Below are 17,720 nucleotides of genomic sequence, written 5' to 3'. Positions count from 1 at the left end.
TAGGGAGTCATGACCTACTTATGAGGCCCATTTTTAAACTTTTCTTGGAATCATAAGAGAACATATTAAGCAGATAATGAATAACATACCAGGTGCTTTGAGTTAATTTTTGAAATACAGTTTTTAAAAAAAATAAATTTAACAGTGTTGCAGTCATCAAATGTCAAAAGATATATTTTTATATTAATTTTGAATTCATGAATAGCTTTAAAATTCTACAGTTATGAAATCATATTATAGGTTAAATATCATTTCAATTGTATGATGAAGCTTCATTGACTAAATTAGCAAATGTCTGGTACCTTGGCTTGTCCTTCTTCCTTTGGATTGACATTTTGTTTGTTCATAAAGATGCGTTGTTTTGGAAAAAATCAGTTCAATTTCTCTGTTCTCGTTTCTTCCCTTGTGTTTCCTCCCCTTGGTTTACTTGTAAATACACATTTTATTGTTGTTGTTGTTTTAGTCACTAAGTCGTGTCCAACTCTCTTGCAACCCCATGGACTATAGCCTGCCAGGTTCCTTTGTCCATAGGATGTCCCAAACAAGAATACTGGAGTAGGTTGTCATTTCCTTCTCTAGAGGATCTTCCTGATTCAATGATAGAACCCTCATGTCTTGCATTGGCAGGCAGATACATGGAGAATAAATCCAAAATACCCTGTCAAAAATGCAAGCTGCCACATATCCAAAATGTTAACTTTTAAAATGTTCTATAGTATGTTAACTGAACTTATTTACCACCAGCTATTTTCTGCCTGTGTATATATTAATACATACTAGTCTTCACAAATTAGCAAATATTTGGTACCTTAATAAACTTGGCAAATTAAATCTTTATTTTCAGATCTTGATTCTGCACAGAGTAGTCAGTCTTCCAGTTACTCTCCAAGGCCAACAGATAGTTGTTTCAGTTCTAGTTCAGAGATGGTAAGTTATGTTCTTTTTTGCTTGTTAACATATGCTGTGCTAATTAGAATAATTTGTATTTCTCATAGTTTACCTTTTCATTCTGAAAAAAAAAAAGTTGAGATAATACTGAAAATAAATGTAAATAAAAATGTGAAAATATTAAGAATGTAAATTAAAATGTGGGCATCATTCATTCATGTTTATGAAGCATCATTCATTCATTCATGTTTATAATGTGTTCATTGTTATTTACACAACACACTCATATTAAGATGTGTGTGTATATATATGGTAAATGCATATTTCTTTTAAAAGAGTTTTTAGAAGAACCAATTCACAATAATTGAAAACGTTAAACAACCAATAATACATACAATGTCTCAAGGCTTATATAAAGAAAACTATAAAATATAATCTGAATAATGAGAGTGACATGTTTAATGCTGAGTGGAAACTATAATCTGAATAATTGGAGTTGCATCATATTCTGAGTGCATTTCTCACAAATCACATGTTTAAATGGAGTTCTCCATTAATTTTTCCTTCTTCCTTTCATCTATCTTTTGTCTCTAGCTTGCTATCCAAACTGCTTTTGCTAAGGAAGGACACCAGTGACCTCTAATGGTGCCAAATTCATTAGGCAGTTTTCAGTTTTTATTTTACAAGAATTTCTAGCAATATTAATAGAAATAATTATTTTCTTTTCTTGAAACATTTTCTTCTCTTTGCTTTTGTGATGCACACTATCTTAGTTTCCTTCATACCTCTCTCTACGCTACTTTATGCCTTTGCCCACTTCTCTTCCACCTTTCCCTGCATATAAGTGTTGTAATGTTTAGGGTTTGCTTCAGGACCCTTCTCTTCTCTTAACCTACACTCCAAACTCCAGATGATGTTATATGTTCCAGTGACTTTTTATACTATTGCCTGGTTGATGATAATTCTCAACTTTATGAATTCAGCTGAGATCCTTAATAAGTGTCCAGTTTCTTATTGGATATCTTAGATATTTCACAAAAAGGTGAACACCCCCTGATCTCCTTATATCAGTTTTCCTAATAGTTCTCATATTAGTAGATTAGTAGTGGGTAGTTTTCTCCCACACAGTTGTTGCCAGAAACTTTAGTTTGGCATTTCAGTCTTACATGCCTTCATAACCATATTCATTTCATCACTTCATCCAGTCAATTCTACCTCCAAAATAAATTGCATATTTATCTACTTCTCTCACCTGCTAAGTGTCAGTACACTAGTCTAAGGTGTCATCATCTTGTTCTTAAATGATTATGGTTGTTGCCCAAGAGATCTGCTCCTACTCTTGCCCCACTTTTTTTCCAGGTAGCAATCATTATGATCTTTTGAAAGCTTAAATTGAATGATGTTATTCCTGTGTTTGATTATTCAGTGGACTCCTCTTTTGCTTTAGAATCTAAACTACTTACAGTGGCCTCAGGCCCTGTGTGATCTAGCCTCTGACTACATTTCCAACTTCTAGTGTTCCTCTCTCACCACACATTGACATGCCACTTCCTTAGCTGACTGGTCTCTTTTCTGTTTCAGGACATTTATATTAATATATTCTGTTAGTCGTCAGCTTAAACATGTCAGTGCTTTTGAAGCCTCTCCTTGACATCTCAATCTAAATCAGGCCCCTTAGATATGCTCCTGTAATATTTCATATGCTTTTCATAATGCTTTTTTCAACTTATAATTGTAATTACGTGATTAACATCCTTTCCACATATAAGAGTGTGTGCTGTCAGTCAGTTCATTTGCTCAGTCGTGTCCACTATTTGTGAGCCTGTGGACTGCAGCACGCCAGGCTTCCCTGTCCATCACCAACTTCCAGAGCTTACTCAAACTCATGTCCATCAAGTCAGTGATGCCAACCAAACATTTCATCCTCAGTCATCCCATTTTCCTCCTGCCTTCAATCTTTCTCAGCATCAGGGTCTTTTCCAATGAGTCAGTTCTTTGCATCAGGTGGACAAAGGATTGGAGTTTCAGCTTCAGCATCAGTCCTTCCACTGGATATTAAAGACTGATTTCCTTTAGGGTGGATTGGTTGGATCTCCTTGCAGTCCAAGGGACTCTCAAGAGTCTTCAATACCACCACAGTTCAAAAGCATCAGTTCTTCAGTGCTCAGCGTTCTTTTTAGTCCAACTCTCACATCCATACATGACTACTGGAAAAACCTTAGCTTTGACTGGAGAGACTTTTGCCGGCAAAATAACGTCCCTGCTTTTTAATATGCTATCTAGGTTGGTCAGAGCTTTTCTTCCAAGGAGCAAGCATCTTTTAATTTCATGGCTGCAGTCACCATCTGCAGTGATTTTGGAGCCAAGAGAAGTCTCTCAGTGTTTCCATTGTTTCCCCATTTATTTGCCATGAAGTGATGGGACTGGATGTATGATCTTAGTTCTCTGAATGTTGAGTTTTAAGCCAACTTTTTCCACTCTCTTCTTTCACTTTCATCAAGAGGCTGTTTAGCTTTCTGCTGTAAGGGTGATGTCATCTGCATGTCTGAGGTTATTGATATTTCTCCCAGAAATCTTGATTCCAGATTGTGCTTCATCCAGCCCAGCATTTCTCATGATGTACTCTGCATATAAGTTAAATAAGCAGGGTGACAATACACAGCCCGATGTACTCCTTTCCTGATTTGGAACCAGACTGTTGTTCCATGTCCAGTTCTAACTGTTGCTTCTTGACCTGCATGCAGATTTCTCAGGAGGCAGGTCAGGTGGTCTGGTATTCCCATTTCTTGAAGAATTTTCCACAGTTTGTTGTGATCCACACAGTCAAAGGCTTTGGCATAGAAATAAAGCAGAAGTAGATGTTTTTCTCTTGCTTTTTCGATGATCCAGCAGATGTTGGCAATTTGATCTCTGGTTCCTCTGCCTTTTCTAAATCCAGGTTGAACTTGTGGAAGTTCATGGTTCACGTATTGCTGAAGCCTGGCTTGGAGAATTTTGAACATTACTTTGCTAGTGTGTGAGATGAGTGCAGTTGTGCGTCAGTTTGAGCATTCTTTGGCATTGCCTTTCTTTGGGATTGGAATGAAAATTGACCTTTTCCAGTCCTATGGCCACTGCTGAGTGTTCCAACTTTGCTGACATATTGACTGCAGCACTTTCACAGCATCATCTTTTAGGATTTGAAATAGCTCCATAGGAATTCCATCACCTCCACTAGCTTTGTCCATAGTGATGCTTCCTAAGGCCCACTTGACTTTACATTCCAGGATGTGTAGCTCTAGGTGAGTGATCACACCATCATGGTTATCTGGGTCGTTTAGATCATTTATGTATAGTTCTTCTGTGTATTCTTGCCATCTCTTCTTAATAGCTTCTGTTTATGTTAGGTCCATACCATTTCTGTCCTTTATTGTGCCCATCTTTGCATGAAATGTTCCCTTGGTATCTCTAATTTTCTTGAAGAGACTCTAATTTTTCCCATTCTATTATTTTCCTCTATTTCTTTGCACTGATCACTTAGGAAAGCTTTCTTATCTCTCTTTGCTATTCTTCTAGAACTAACACCAAAAAAAAGATGTCCTCTTCATTACAGGGGACTAGAATACAAAAGTAGGAAGTCAGGAGCTACCTGGAGGTACAGGCAAGTTTGGCCTTGGAGTACAAAATGAAGCATGTCAAAGGCTAACAGAGTTTTGCCAAAAGAACACCATCATGGCTATCTGGGTCATGAAGATCTTTTTTGTATAGTTCTTCTGTGTATTCTTGCCACCTCTTCTTAATATCTTCTGCTTCTTTTAGGTCCTACAATTTCTGTCCTTTATTGTGCCCATTTGCATGAAATGTTCCCTTGTTATCTCTCATGTTCCTGAAGAGATCTCTAATCTTTCCCATTCTATTGTTTTCCTCTATGTCTTTGCATTGATTGCTGAGGAAGCCTTTCTTATCTCTCCTTGCTATTCTTTGGAATTTTTCTTTCAAATGGGTATATCTTTCCTTTTCTCCTTTGCCTTTCACATCTCCTCTTTTCTCAGCTATTGTAAGGCCTCCTCAAACAACCATTTACTTTTTTGCATTTCTTTTTCTTGGGGATGGTCTTGATCACTGCCTCCTGTACAATGTCACAAACCTTCGGTCATAGTTCTTCAGGGATTCTGTCTATCAGATCTAATCCCTTGAATCTGTTTGTCACTTCCACTGTAAGGTATTTTTTTTAGGTCATACCTGAATGGTCTAGTGGTTTTCCCTACTTTCTTCAATTTAAGTCTGAATTTGGCAATAAGGAGTTCATGATCTGAGCCACAGTCAGCTCCCGGTCTTGTTTTTGCTGATGGTATAGAGCTTCTCCATCTTCGGCTGCAAAGAATATAATAACTCTGATTTCAGTAATGACCATCTGGTGATGTCCGTGTGTAGAGTCTTCTCTTGTGTTGTTGGAAGAGGGTGTTGGCTATGACCAGTTCATTCTCTTGGCAAAACTCTGTTAGCCTTTGCCCTGCTTCGTTTTGTACTCCCAGGCCAAATTTGCCTCTTACTTCAGGTATCTCTTGCCTTCATACTTTTGCATTCCAGTCCCCTATAATGAAAAGGACATCTTTTGTGGGTGTTAGTTCTAGAAGGTCTTGTAGGTCTTCATAGAACTGTTCAAATTCAACTTCTTCAGCATTACTTGTTAGGGCATAAACTTGGATTAATGTGATATTGAACGGTTTGCCTTGAAAATGAACAGAGATCATTCTGTTGTTTTTGAGATTGCATCCAAGTACTGCATTTCAGATTCTTTTGTTGACTATGATGGCTGCTCGATTTCTTCTAAAAGATTCTTGCCCACAGTAGTAGATATAATGGTCATCTGAGTTAAATTCACCCATTCCAGTCCATTTTAGTTTGCTGATTCCTAAAACCTTGATGTTCACTCTTCAATTTCTTGTTTGACCACTCCCAATTTGCCTTGATTCTTTGACCTAACATTCCAGGTTCCTATGCAATATTGCTCTTTACAGCATCAGACCTTGCTTCTATGACCAGTCACATCCACAGCTGGTGGTGTTTTTGTTTTGGCTTCGTCTTTTCATTCTTTCTAGAGTTATTTGTCCACTAATCTCCAGTAGCATATTCAGCACCTATCGACCTGGGGAGTTCATCTTTCAGTTTCCTGTCTTTTTGCTTTTTCATACTGTTCATGGGGTTCTCAAGGCAAAAATACTGAAGTGGTTTGCCATTCCCTTCTCCAGTGGACCATGTTGTGTCAGAACTCTCTACCATGACCTATCTGTCTTGGGTGACCCTACACGGCATGGCTCATAGTTTCGTTGTTAGACAAGGCTGCAGTCCATGTGTTCAGATTGGTTAGTTTTCTGTGATTTTGGTGTTCAGTCTGTCTGCCCTCTGATGGAGAAGGATAAGAGACTTATGGAAGCTTCCTGATGGGAGAGACTGACTGAGAGGGAAACTGGGTCTTGTTCTGAAGGGTTGGGCTATGCTCAGTAAATCTTTAACCCAATTTTCTGTTGATGAGCTAGGCTGTGTTCCCTGTTGTTTGACCTGAGGCCAAACTATGGTGGAGGTGATGAAGATAACGGAGACCTCCGTCAGAAGGCCCCATGCAGGCACTGCTGCACTCAGGGCCCCCAGCCCTGCGGCAGGCCGCCACCGACCCCTGCCTCAACCAGAGACTCCTGGACACTAACTCACGGCCACCCCTGGGTCAGTCTCTTGTGGGGTCGCTGCTCCTTTCTCGTGGGCCCTGGTGTGCACAAGCTTTTGTTTGTGCCCTCCAAGGCTGTGTTTCCCAGTCCTCTGTAAGTTCTAGGGGGTCTGTGGTGGGGTTAATGGCGACCTCCTCCAAGAGGGCTTCTGCCGTATGCAGGTCTACTGCTGACCCGCGCCTCCGCAGGAGACACTCAGACACAGTCCTGGCTCAGTCTCTGTGGGGGCTCTGGGTCCTGGGGCACACACAGTTTGTTTGAGCCCTCTGACGTCTCTGGTGGGTATGGGGTGTGATTCTAAATGCGATTTTGCCCCTCCTACCGTCTTGCTGTGGCTTCTCCTCTGCCCCTGGATGTGGGGTGTCTTTTTTTGGTAGGATCCAACATTCTTCTGTTGATGTGTGTGACGTAGAGGGCAGCAATCGTGTCTGCTTCACTCACATCGCAGAGGCTACTGAATTTTTATTTCTTCAATAATTGTATTGATCTTTATTTTCTCTAACTTGTGCCCAGAGAGTTTTAATACTATTTATTGGGCTTACGTTTCCTATTTTAGTGCCAATCAGCTGAGGCTTATATTTCATTTTAGGCTTTTTAATGTTAACTTTGCTTTTTATTTTTAGCTAAAATAATATTTTATATAGGATTTTTTTTATTAAAAAGTATTTTGTTTAGTAATTAAAAGATAAATTTTTCTTGAAGTTGAAAAACTAAAATTACTAAATTGAAATCTAGGTCTATTAAAAATTCTTAACATTTGACTTTTTATATAGTGATTGTTATATTTATTACTATTTAACTTTTCTTTTGTATATCTGATTTCCTGTTAGCTGATGCTATTCTTAATGAGTCTTTTTGAGACTGAATCCATGAAAGATACAATATAGATATTTTTTTACTTAAAGAGTCAAGGAGTGAATACTAAATTGTATGTGTTAGCTTTTTAATTCAGAGTTATATTTCTACTCCACTCTTGAAGTAGTTGAAGAGTATATGTCCTATATCATTTCATCTCTGTGAAAAGGCAGGATAATGTCATCTATGGTTATGGGGACTAGTAAGGGACAAAGGTCTTCTCTTTTTAGTGCTTTTCCATCTTTAATGTAAGTGAAAAAGTGAAAGTTGTTCAGTTGTGTCCAACTCTTTGCAACCCCACAGACTCCAGGCCAGGATACTGGAGTGGGTAGTGTTCCCTTCTCCAGGGAATCTTCCCAAGCCAAGGATTGAACCCAGGTCTCCCACATTGCAGGTGGATTCTTTACCAGCTGAGCTCCCAGGGAAGACCAAGAATACTAGAGCGGGTAGCCTATCCCTTTTCCCACATTGATTGAACCCAGGTCTTGATTCTGCCACCTGATTTTCCCACCTGATTGAACCCAGATCTCCCACATTGCAGGTAGATTCTGTACCAGCTGAGACTCCAGGGAAACCCAAGAATACTAGAGTGGATAGCCTATCCCTTCTCCAAGGGATCTTCCCAACCCAAGAATCGAACTCAGGTCTCCTGCATTGCAGTCAGATTCTTTACCAGCTGAGCTACCAGGGAAGCCTTTTAATATAAGGATTCTTAATATTGTGTCATGCTATTTTAAAATCTATAACCTTGATTTAAAAAAAACATCTAGGTTGATTTGCCACCTATCAAAATCTTTTCTTTTTTTGAAAGTTTCTATAATGTAAATTTTAAGAATGTATGCTTTGAAGTGATTGAATAATTTTTTTTTAATGTAAGCATCATTTACAGCAAAATTGCTCATTTCTTTTAGCCATCTGAAGATGAAGATCAAACTGAAGATTCAAATAGGAGATCCATCAAAACCAAAGAAACAACTAATAATTTTTATTTAGAAAACATGAAAAAATTTCCATGTGATAAGGTTATTAATAACAATGCCAAATTTCATAAACAAAATGAGAATTTTAACCAGTTCTCAGAGAATAATAATATACATCAGTTTCCAGAGTCTCAGTGTAATTCAGCACACATATTGCAAAGCAAAACCAGTAATAACTGCATTCTGCAGGTTGCAAGGTGCAATGCATGGGTACAAACGGAGAGTGAACTTACAATGGAGGAAAAATTAGATGCTGCCGTACAATGTGATATAATTTCAAAATGTAAATGTAGAAATGATGTGTCTTCTTCTTGTGATGTTGAAAGGTACAATGAAAATGTTAAAGCAGATGCCACTGGAGGGCAGGAAATCCTTAAAAACAACTAATATTCTAAATCCTTAACCTGAGATTTTGCATTTGTTTTAATGTTTAGAATTTCACTAACATAATAAAGAATGAGAATATTTTTGTAGCTAAGCAACTAGATGAAAGTATTCAGAAAATGTATTTATTTTTTAGTATTACTAATTTATGCTTTGATTTCCCATAGGTGTTTTTAATAGCTTTAGTATGTCTTAAAAGTTTTTAGAAAATAATATATATGTAAATTTACGATTATTATTATGCTGATTATTTATTATATTATGAAATGTTGCCATTTATGGATTTAAAATGTTTAACTATTACTTCTGTGAAATGAAAATATCTCTTGCCGTGTTAATAAACAAGAAATGTCACAGTCATCAGCATTTTCTGGCCTCCAAATGTGAATGAAAGCTCCCCAAACTGGGATCCAAACTGTGATCCAGTGTATGCTGCCACTCCCAGTGGTGACTACTGAGGAGCTACGACAGTGCAAGAAGCAAAATGAACAAGGAAACAGGATTGGCCCCGGGGAGCTGAGGTGCATATGAAAGGAATGAATTCAGTGATTCCAGAGACCTGCATCTTCCCATACATAGAATGCTAAATTCCTTAACTTGATACTGATCTTTGATGTTCAGCCTGCCTGCTCCCTTTGTTGCACTTGTATATAGCCTGACTTCCTCTCTTGCCCTCTTGGAGCAGTTTTCTCAGAGCTACTGAGATGCTTGCTGTCTCCCGGGCGCAGAGTCCTAAACATTCCCACCAAATAAAATATCTGTCTACTTTCAGGTTGTGGCTGTACCTTTTAGTTGGCAGTGCTTTGTTACATTTATTTTAAAATTTAGTGCAGTTGTACCATTTGCAAAAATATTCTCTTCCAAGAATTTAAGACAGAAAATAATACTAAATAATATTAAATATGTTTTATAGCCTAATTATAAGATTTCCTTAGCTACTTATCTTAAACATTATACTGTTGTTAAAAATTCTGGCATTAATTTTTAGATAAAATATTTTTCTAATTTGGAGAAAAATTTTTTGTTAGTGCTTATATTAATTCAAAGGAATGTTTTTTCTCTTCAAGAGTAAAAAAAATGTTTCAGCGTTTTTGTAAAAGAATTATTCAACATTGGAAAATTATTTATGTTTGCTAATTTTAATATTACTTAAGATTTTCATAAATACTACATTAGAATCTCTCATTTGTAAAGTATCGGCTTTATTTCCAACATAACACTTATTTTTGTTGTCAAGGTTTTAAATGTTGACACTAGTCACTTTAGAAAATGGACATCTGTATGTTACAAAGTGACCAACAAGGGGCATTCTGATATCTAGCAAAAATAGGGATTTCTGTTAAAGTGATTAGATAATGCATTTTTACCTGTATACATATACATATCACTCCACAGTTTTGCAGAGATGATCTGAAACATAACAATTTAGAAACACTAAACTAATATTTAACCAGTAGCAGTCTTCAGGGTTTTAGCTAGTTTTAGGAAGTTCTCTTTGTGGCCTCAGAGAACACAATGAACTCCTAAGTAATTTTAAGGATAGTAATCCTCTCATGAAAGGGGAATATAATTATCTGATCTACATGGACAGTTTTCAAAAGGCCAGATTTTAAATATGATATATTGTAGTAAGGAAGACCTATATATGGAAAAGAAGACTATACTGGTGATATTAGAGTAAGATTGAACTTTGAATCAGATTGGTTTCAAATATCAAATAAATTGATTTTTTTCCAATACAAATGAAAGTCTACCAGTTATTAAAAGCACATTCATTACAAAAGTCCGTGCTTACTTGCGTTTTTATCAATATCATAATGTGGCAGTTAAGCTTAGTGAAGTAAAGAAGAATATAGGGTAATGACTACACACAGTAAAAGGGAAGTAAGATGCAGGTATAGTAAAGGATTTAAACTTGCCTCATAAGAGATCTGGATTTTTTGCCTTTGGCTGTATAAGGTAATCTCTAAGCTCATGGAATGTTATGCCTGGTAGAAGTATCTTTGTTTGCCTGGGGACCTTGAGCCAAGCCAGATTGTGTGATTTAAGACCACACTGAAGTCAGCCATGTGGGCAATCAATCATGCCACTGTGATGGAACCAAAGAAAGACTGGACACCAAGGCTCATGTGAGCACCCGCAGTTGGCAGTACTTTGTGTTGTCACATATTGGTACCAGGAAATTAACTTGACACTCCCCTTGACTTGTAGAAGACTGGAAGCTCTGTATTACTTTCTTAGACTCTGTCCTATGTGCTTTTTACCTGGGCTGATTTTAATATCTCTTTTCCCTATAATAAACTGTAACTGTGAATATAACAGCTTTCAGTGAGTTCTGAGTCCTACCAGCAAACTATCAAATATGAGAGTGCTCTTGGAACCCCTGAAGTTTTATGGTCAGTTCCCTAACGTTGCAACAGTTACTAACTCTTTAAGGAGATAAATATATTTGGATAGGAAAGTAAGTACAGATTTATGTAATAAAAAGGACATATATAACTACTTCTCAAAAGACAATACTAGTTTAGATTTTCTCTTGGTGAAATAATTTAATGAAAAAAATAGATGATGTTTATACATTCTGAAGTTGTAGAAACACTGTTCTTCCAGAGCTCCTCAGAAGTATTAAGCTTTAGTTGCTTTCAATTGTAACTTACTTGATATTAATAGTAAGCCCTTTATTAGCATGCTTCCTTTCCTTTCTCACTTTTTCAATTCCATAACAGTGTTTTTTGAGATCACACCCCAAACATATTACATGCACTTAAATTCTTGGCTTGTGCTTTGTTTCTGAGGTAATCCATGTAAAAGAAAAGTGAAAGTTGCTCAGTCACGTCCAACTTTTGCAACCCCATGGACTGACTGTAGCCTGCCAGGCTCCTCTGTTCATGGAATTCTCCATGTCAGAATACTGGAGTGAGTAGCTGTTCCCTTCTCCAGGGGATCTTCCCAACTCAGGGATCAAACCCAGATCCCCTGCTTTGCTGGAGGATTCTTTACTGCGTGAGCCACCAGGGAAGAGGAGGTAATCCATACTGACAAGTTATATAATGGGACACAACAAATGACTAAATGAATTGTCTTTATTGGTGTCACTCAAATGTTAACATTGCTAGCTTTCTGGTTTTACAGTTCTCTTGTACTAGTTTTTAATTTCTACCACCTGCTGAAAACTCAATAAATGGGACTAGGAGCATATAAACAAGTGAAGAGAGAATTAGTGAAACGAAATATTCATAATTTATCCAAATGCAGAAGAGAAAGAAAACATGAAAGAAAGTTAATAACAAGGATATAATGAGACACTCCAACATATGTTTAATTGAAGTATCAGTAGTAGAGGAGAGAAATGGGATAGAGGCACAATTCGAAGAGATAATGACAGAATTTTTCAGAATTCATCAATGATACTAATCCACAAATTTAAGAAGGCCAACGATTTCCAAGTAGTATAAATAATATGAAACCATGTCTAGACTCAGCATAGTGAAATGGTGAAGTCTCAAAGACACAGAAGATCTTGAAAGCAATTGGGGAGAAAAAGACTGGCGTCCTAGAAGGAATACAATACTGTTATGTTATTTTATTTTCTGCTGCAAAAAGCTTTATTGTTTCCATTTGGTCCAAGGCTTGAGAGAGGGCTCCAGGATGTTAAAAAGCTGCCTAGTGGCTGCAGAGAGGGGCTTCAGGCAGCCCTGATGTTAGGTGGGTTCTTCAAAGGCCACTGGTCTCCAGAAGCTCCTAGTCCTGCTTGAGGGTGAGCCTCTCGAAGAGATACTCGCCCAACCCGGCCTGGGGACCAGCCAGCCTGCGGAGGTTGATCAGGTGGTCACCCATCTTATTGATGAGTTTCACTTCCTCATCTAGGAAGTGGTTCTCCAGGAAATCACAGATGTGGGGGTCTCCGCGGGCAGAAGCCAGGCCATGCAGATCCAACAGGGCTTGATTCAGGTTCTTCTCTACGAGAAGGGCGGCTTCCATAGCGTCCTGGGTTTTACCCCACTCATCTTGAGATGGCTTCTGCACGTCCAGGAAGAGGGCGCGGCCGCCACGCTGGTTTTGCAGTTTCAAGAGACGCTCAGCGCCCTCGCGCTTCTCCTTGGCCAATTCGCGAAAAAAGTGACCCACACCCTCCAGAGCCACATCGTCGCGGTCGAAATAGAAGCCCAGAGAGAGGTAGGTGTAGGAGGCCCGCAGTTGCATGTTAACCAGGCGGTTGACGGCGGCCTCCACCTCGGTAGAATAATTCTGACGAATCTGGGAGCTCATGATTGGTCGGTAATAAGGAGTTAAAAAATGGTGGCTGGTCCCGGTGATCGCGGACAGCTGAGTGGCTGACTCCGGAGGTTGCGACTGGAAAAAAGGTTGGAGGGTAGTCGGAGGCTGGGGCAAGGGTCGTCCCTGGGTCTGTTCCGTCCAAGCACTGTTGAAGCAAGAGCCAGATCCGCGGGGCCGCCGGGCGCACTTCAATACTGTTATTTTAAAAAGCAATAATGAATGCCAAAAGACAGTGTAAAAATACCATCCAAATCCTGATAGGAAAATAGCAGTCACTCTAGAATTGTGTTTCTAGCCCTACAGAACTGGCACTATTTGATACCAGGGCTCAGTGGTAAAAAATTTGCCTGAAATGCAAGAGACATGGGTTGAATCCCTTGTCAGGAAGATCCCCTGGAGAAGGAAATGGCAACCCCACTCCAATATTCTTGCCTGGGAAAGCCCATGGACAGAGTCCATTGGGTCACAAAAGAGCTTGACACATCATAGTGACAAAACAACAACAAAGCAGCCAATACTAGCATGAAGGACCCAAACTTACAGGCTATGGCAATTTTTATTTGAGCTTTTTGAATATATAGAGTAGTGCTTTCTCTTAGTGGAGAAAGTTTCTGATTTTTTCACTGTTTGGCCTTTAACATCTATGCTCAGTTTCCCCACTGCTTCTGTTCTTTTAGGCCCTCTTTTTATTAACTTTGCAGCACTTGAAGCTGTTCAGTGAAGGACTTCATTTTTTTTCAGTGCTGTCTCTGATGGTCTATGATGTATATTCCCTTATGCTTGTTGCTAAGGAGATATCACATTCTCTCATTTCTTTAAAATTACTTTATTAGTAGTATTAAAATACACTTTAATATAAATTTAACTTATATGCAGAATACATCATGTGAAATGCCTGCCAGGCTATTTGAAGCACAGCTGGAATCTAAATTGCTGGGAGAGATGATAATAACCTCAGATGTGCAGATCACACCACCCTGATGGCAGAAAGTGAAGAAAAACTAAAGAGCTTCTTGATGAAGGTGAAAGAAGAGAGTGAAAAAGCTGACTTAAAACTTAACATTCAAAAAACTAAGTTTATAGAATCCATTTCCATCACTTCATGCCAAAAAGATGGGAAAAAATGGAAACAGTGACAGACTTCATTTTCTTGGGCTTTTCATTTTCAAAATCACTGCAGTGACTACAGCCATGAAATTAAAAGATGCTTGCTCCTTGGAAGAAAAGCTATGACCATCCTAGACAGCATATTAAAAAGCAGAGACATCACTTTGCCAACAAAGGTCCATATAGTCAAAGCTGTGGTTTTTCCAGTAGTCATATATGGATGTGAAAGTTGAACCATAAAGAAGGCTGAGTGCCAAAGAATTGATGCTTTTGAACTGGTGCTGGAGAAGACTCGTGAGAGTCCCTTGAACTGTGTGAAGATCAAACCAGTCAGTCCTAAAGGAAATCAATCCTGAGTATTCATTGGAAGGACTGATGCTGAAGCTCCAATACTTTGGCACCTCATGGCAAGAACTGACTCATTAGAAAAGACCCTAATGCTGGGAAAGATTGAAGGCAGGAGGAGAAGGGGACTAAAGAGGGTGAGATGGTTGGATGGCATCACCGACTCAATGGATATGAGTTTAAGCAAGCTCTGGGAGATTGTGAAAGACAGGAAAGGCTGGCATGCTGTAGTCCTTGGGGTCGCAAAGAGTCAGGCGTGACTGAGCAACTGAACAATGACAGCTTTGACATGTATAGCTTGACTTTTTTGAATCAAGATACTTAGATAGGTTTTGAATGTTGATATCTACATATCTATTTATATAGATATCCACAAATGTGACAATTTAAAATATAATACAGTGAATTGAGGCAACTGCTGGGTTTTTGATAGATGTATGTTCATTTTGTGTATACATATGTGACTCAAGTCAAATGGGTACAGTTTTTTGCATTCACCTAATGTTTCTTGTGGATGCAATTGAACATCAGTCAGTTAGAAAGTCACATGATGCTCCCCTGGATCTGGGTCTTGGGCCCACCTGCCAGTAGGCCAGCACAACCTTCAGGACCTCCTGGGCCCTGGCCTGCCTACCAGCAAATTGACACCAGCTCCAAGACACACTGGACCACTCAAAATCCATACCAGGATCCAGGCCCACTTACAAGTGACTGACACCAACTTTAGGATTCCCTGGACATTGAAGTAAGCCATGTCAGGAACCAGTCCTGCCTACTAGCAGATTGATACTAGATTCAGGAACCCCAGACTCACAACCACCCACCCGCAGAGCCTAGCTACCTAGCTACCCACCCATCTACCATTAGCCCAATGCTTGCCCTGGGACCCCCTTAAGCTCCAGAGCCAGTCACCTCATGACCTGGCTCCACTCACCAGTGGCAAGCAGACTCTGCACAAGGTAGATTCTGGCCACCATATGGACTGGGAGCCAGCCACAAGTGCTAGATGGTTCACAGTGGTCAGCCCACAACAATGGGACACATACAGCCCACATAGGGGACACCCCTAGAGCATAGAGCTCTGGATACCAGATGGGAGAGCACTGCTGGGAAGCATAGGATATCTCCTACAAAATGTCACTTCTTCAAGATTGGCAAAAGTAACCAACCTACCAAATACATTGAAAAAAAAAAAAAGCAAATAAGGTGACAGAGGAATTAGTCCCCTGCCTCCCCCCAAAAAGTAACAAGATAAAACCCCAGAGGAGAAACTAAGTATAGTGGAGATAAGCAATCTACCCAATAAACAGTTCAAAGTAATGACTGTAAAGATGTGCCAAAACTCAGGAGAATATTGGAAGAATAGTTGGAAGTCTTCAACAAAGAGAAAATGCAGAGAAGAACCAGAGATGAAGAAAACAATAACTGCAATTTTAAAATACACTGGAAGGAATCAATATTGGATTAGATGATACAGAGAAACATCAGTGAGCTGGAAGACAGAATAATGGAAATGACTGAAGCTGACCCGAAAAAAGAATGAATAAAAAGAAATGAGGATCGTTTACTGTCATTCACATTATAGGGGAAGGGTCCCAGAAGAAGGCACAAAGTAGGGGCAGAGAACATATTTGAAGACATAAAAGATGGAAATGTCTCTAAGACGGAAGAGGAAGCAAACATCCAGATTAAGGAGAAACCGTGTCCCAAGAAAGATCAACCAAAAGAGTAACAGACCAAGACACATTGTAGTTAAAATGTCAAAAATTAAAGAGGGAATGGGACTTACCTGGTGGTCCAAAGTCAAGTTGAGCGTCTGCTTTGCAGTTCAGAGGATATGGGTGTGATCCCTGACTGGGGAGCTAGGATCCCATATGCCACAGGGCAACTAAACCCACCCACATGCCACAAATAGCACCACAATGAAAGACCCCACATGATGCAATGAAGATCCAGAGTGCCACAACTGGGACTTGACTCAGCCAAATAAATATTACAAAAAAGAGGGAGTACTAAAAAGCAGCAGGGAGAAGCAATAAGTTGCATGAGAGGAAATTCCCATAAGGTTATCTGCTGAGTTTTAAGCAGAAGTTATGCAGGTGAGAAGGGAATGGCACTATATATTTAATGACATGAAAGGCAGAAAGCTACAACCAAGATACAACACCCACCCACCAAGGCTTTCATTCAGATTTCATTCAAACTCACTGTCCACCAAAATGAGTTTTATGGACAAATATAAGCTAAAAGAGTTCAGCACCACCAAACCAGTTTTACAACAAATCTTAAAGGGACTTCTCTAAGAAAAAGCCATAGCTTCTGGTTCGAGATGGCAGAGTAGAAGGATGTGCACTCATCTCCTCCTGCAGAAGCACTAAAATCTCAACTAGCTGTTGAACAGCCATTAACAGGAGGACACTAGAACCCACCCCCGCCCCCCAAAAAAATCCTATGTCCAAAGACAAAGAAGATGCCACAGTGAGATGGTAGGGGCTGCAATCATGATAAAATAAAATTGCATGCCCACCAGGTGGGCAACCCACAAACTGTAGAGAAATAATACCAAAGAAGTTCTCCAACTGCTGTGAAGGTTCTGAACCTCAAGTCAGGCTTCCTAGCCTGGGAATTCAACAAAAGGACTGGGAAGCCCCAGGGAATCTGACCATGAAGTCCAGTGGATTTTATATTATAGCACTTCCACATGAGTAGCGGAAACATAGACTCCAGTCTTAGAGGGCACAAACAAAATCTTTGCACACCAACACCCAGAGGAAAGGAGCAGTAACTCCACAGGGGACTGAACCAAAACTACCTGCTAGTGTTGGAGGGTCTCTTGTGTGGGTTCACCACAGGGATAAGGGCCCTGGCAGCACATCTGGGAAGGTACCCTTTGGCCCTCTTGGAGGTTGCCATTAACTGTACCAGAGACACTGTAGACCCCAGGGCTGGGATGCCTCAGCCCAAACAACTACCAGGGAGGGAGCCCAACCCCTCCCATCAGCAGAGAATTTGATTAAAGCTTTACTGAGCAAGACTTTGCCCACCAGAGCAAGAAGCAGTTTTTCCCACTGCCAGTCCCTCCCATCAGGAAGCTTACACAAGCCTCTTAGCCTCATTCATCAGAGAGCAGACAGAAGAAGCAAGAAGACCAACAGTCCCATAGCAGCTAAAACAAAAA

At 39.6% G+C, this 17,720-nt stretch overlaps 2 protein-coding genes across 2 annotated transcripts in view; one reads left to right on the top strand and one right to left on the bottom strand.

Annotated features, from left to right (window-relative positions):
* C3H12orf40 (chromosome 3 C12orf40 homolog) overlaps nt 1-9,398 on the top strand; it is an 82,021-nt gene extending 72,623 nt beyond the window's left edge. The window contains exons 12-13 of the mRNA XM_043887000.1: nt 845-927; nt 8,360-9,398. Coding sequence (XP_043742935.1) covers nt 845-927; nt 8,360-8,815 — 539 coding nt within the window. The 3' untranslated portion in view covers nt 8,816-9,398. The remainder of the gene's footprint in view (nt 1-844; nt 928-8,359) is intronic.
* A 3,005-nt stretch (nt 9,399-12,403) lies between these two features.
* On the bottom strand, nt 12,404-13,264 carry LOC122683296 (ferritin light chain-like). The gene has a single exon (XM_043887014.1). The coding sequence runs from the start codon at nt 13,079-13,081 to the stop codon at nt 12,554-12,556; it is 528 nt and encodes a 175-aa protein (XP_043742949.1). The 5' UTR covers nt 13,082-13,264; the 3' UTR covers nt 12,404-12,553.
* Nucleotides 13,265-17,720: the final 4,456 nt, after the last annotated feature.

This window comes from Cervus elaphus, chromosome 3 (assembly GCF_910594005.1).
Source record: "Cervus elaphus chromosome 3, mCerEla1.1, whole genome shotgun sequence".
NCBI classification, from domain to species: Eukaryota; Metazoa; Chordata; class Mammalia; order Artiodactyla; family Cervidae; genus Cervus; species Cervus elaphus.
Note: the sequence above shows the minus strand (reverse complement) of the source record. Positions and strands in the feature narration are given on the sequence as shown.

Excerpts from the sequence above, each read along its gene's own strand:
- LOC122683296 (XM_043887014.1), bottom strand. The coding sequence starts at position 13,081 with ATGAGCTCCCAGATTCGTCAGAATTATTCTACCGAGGTGGAGGCCGCC.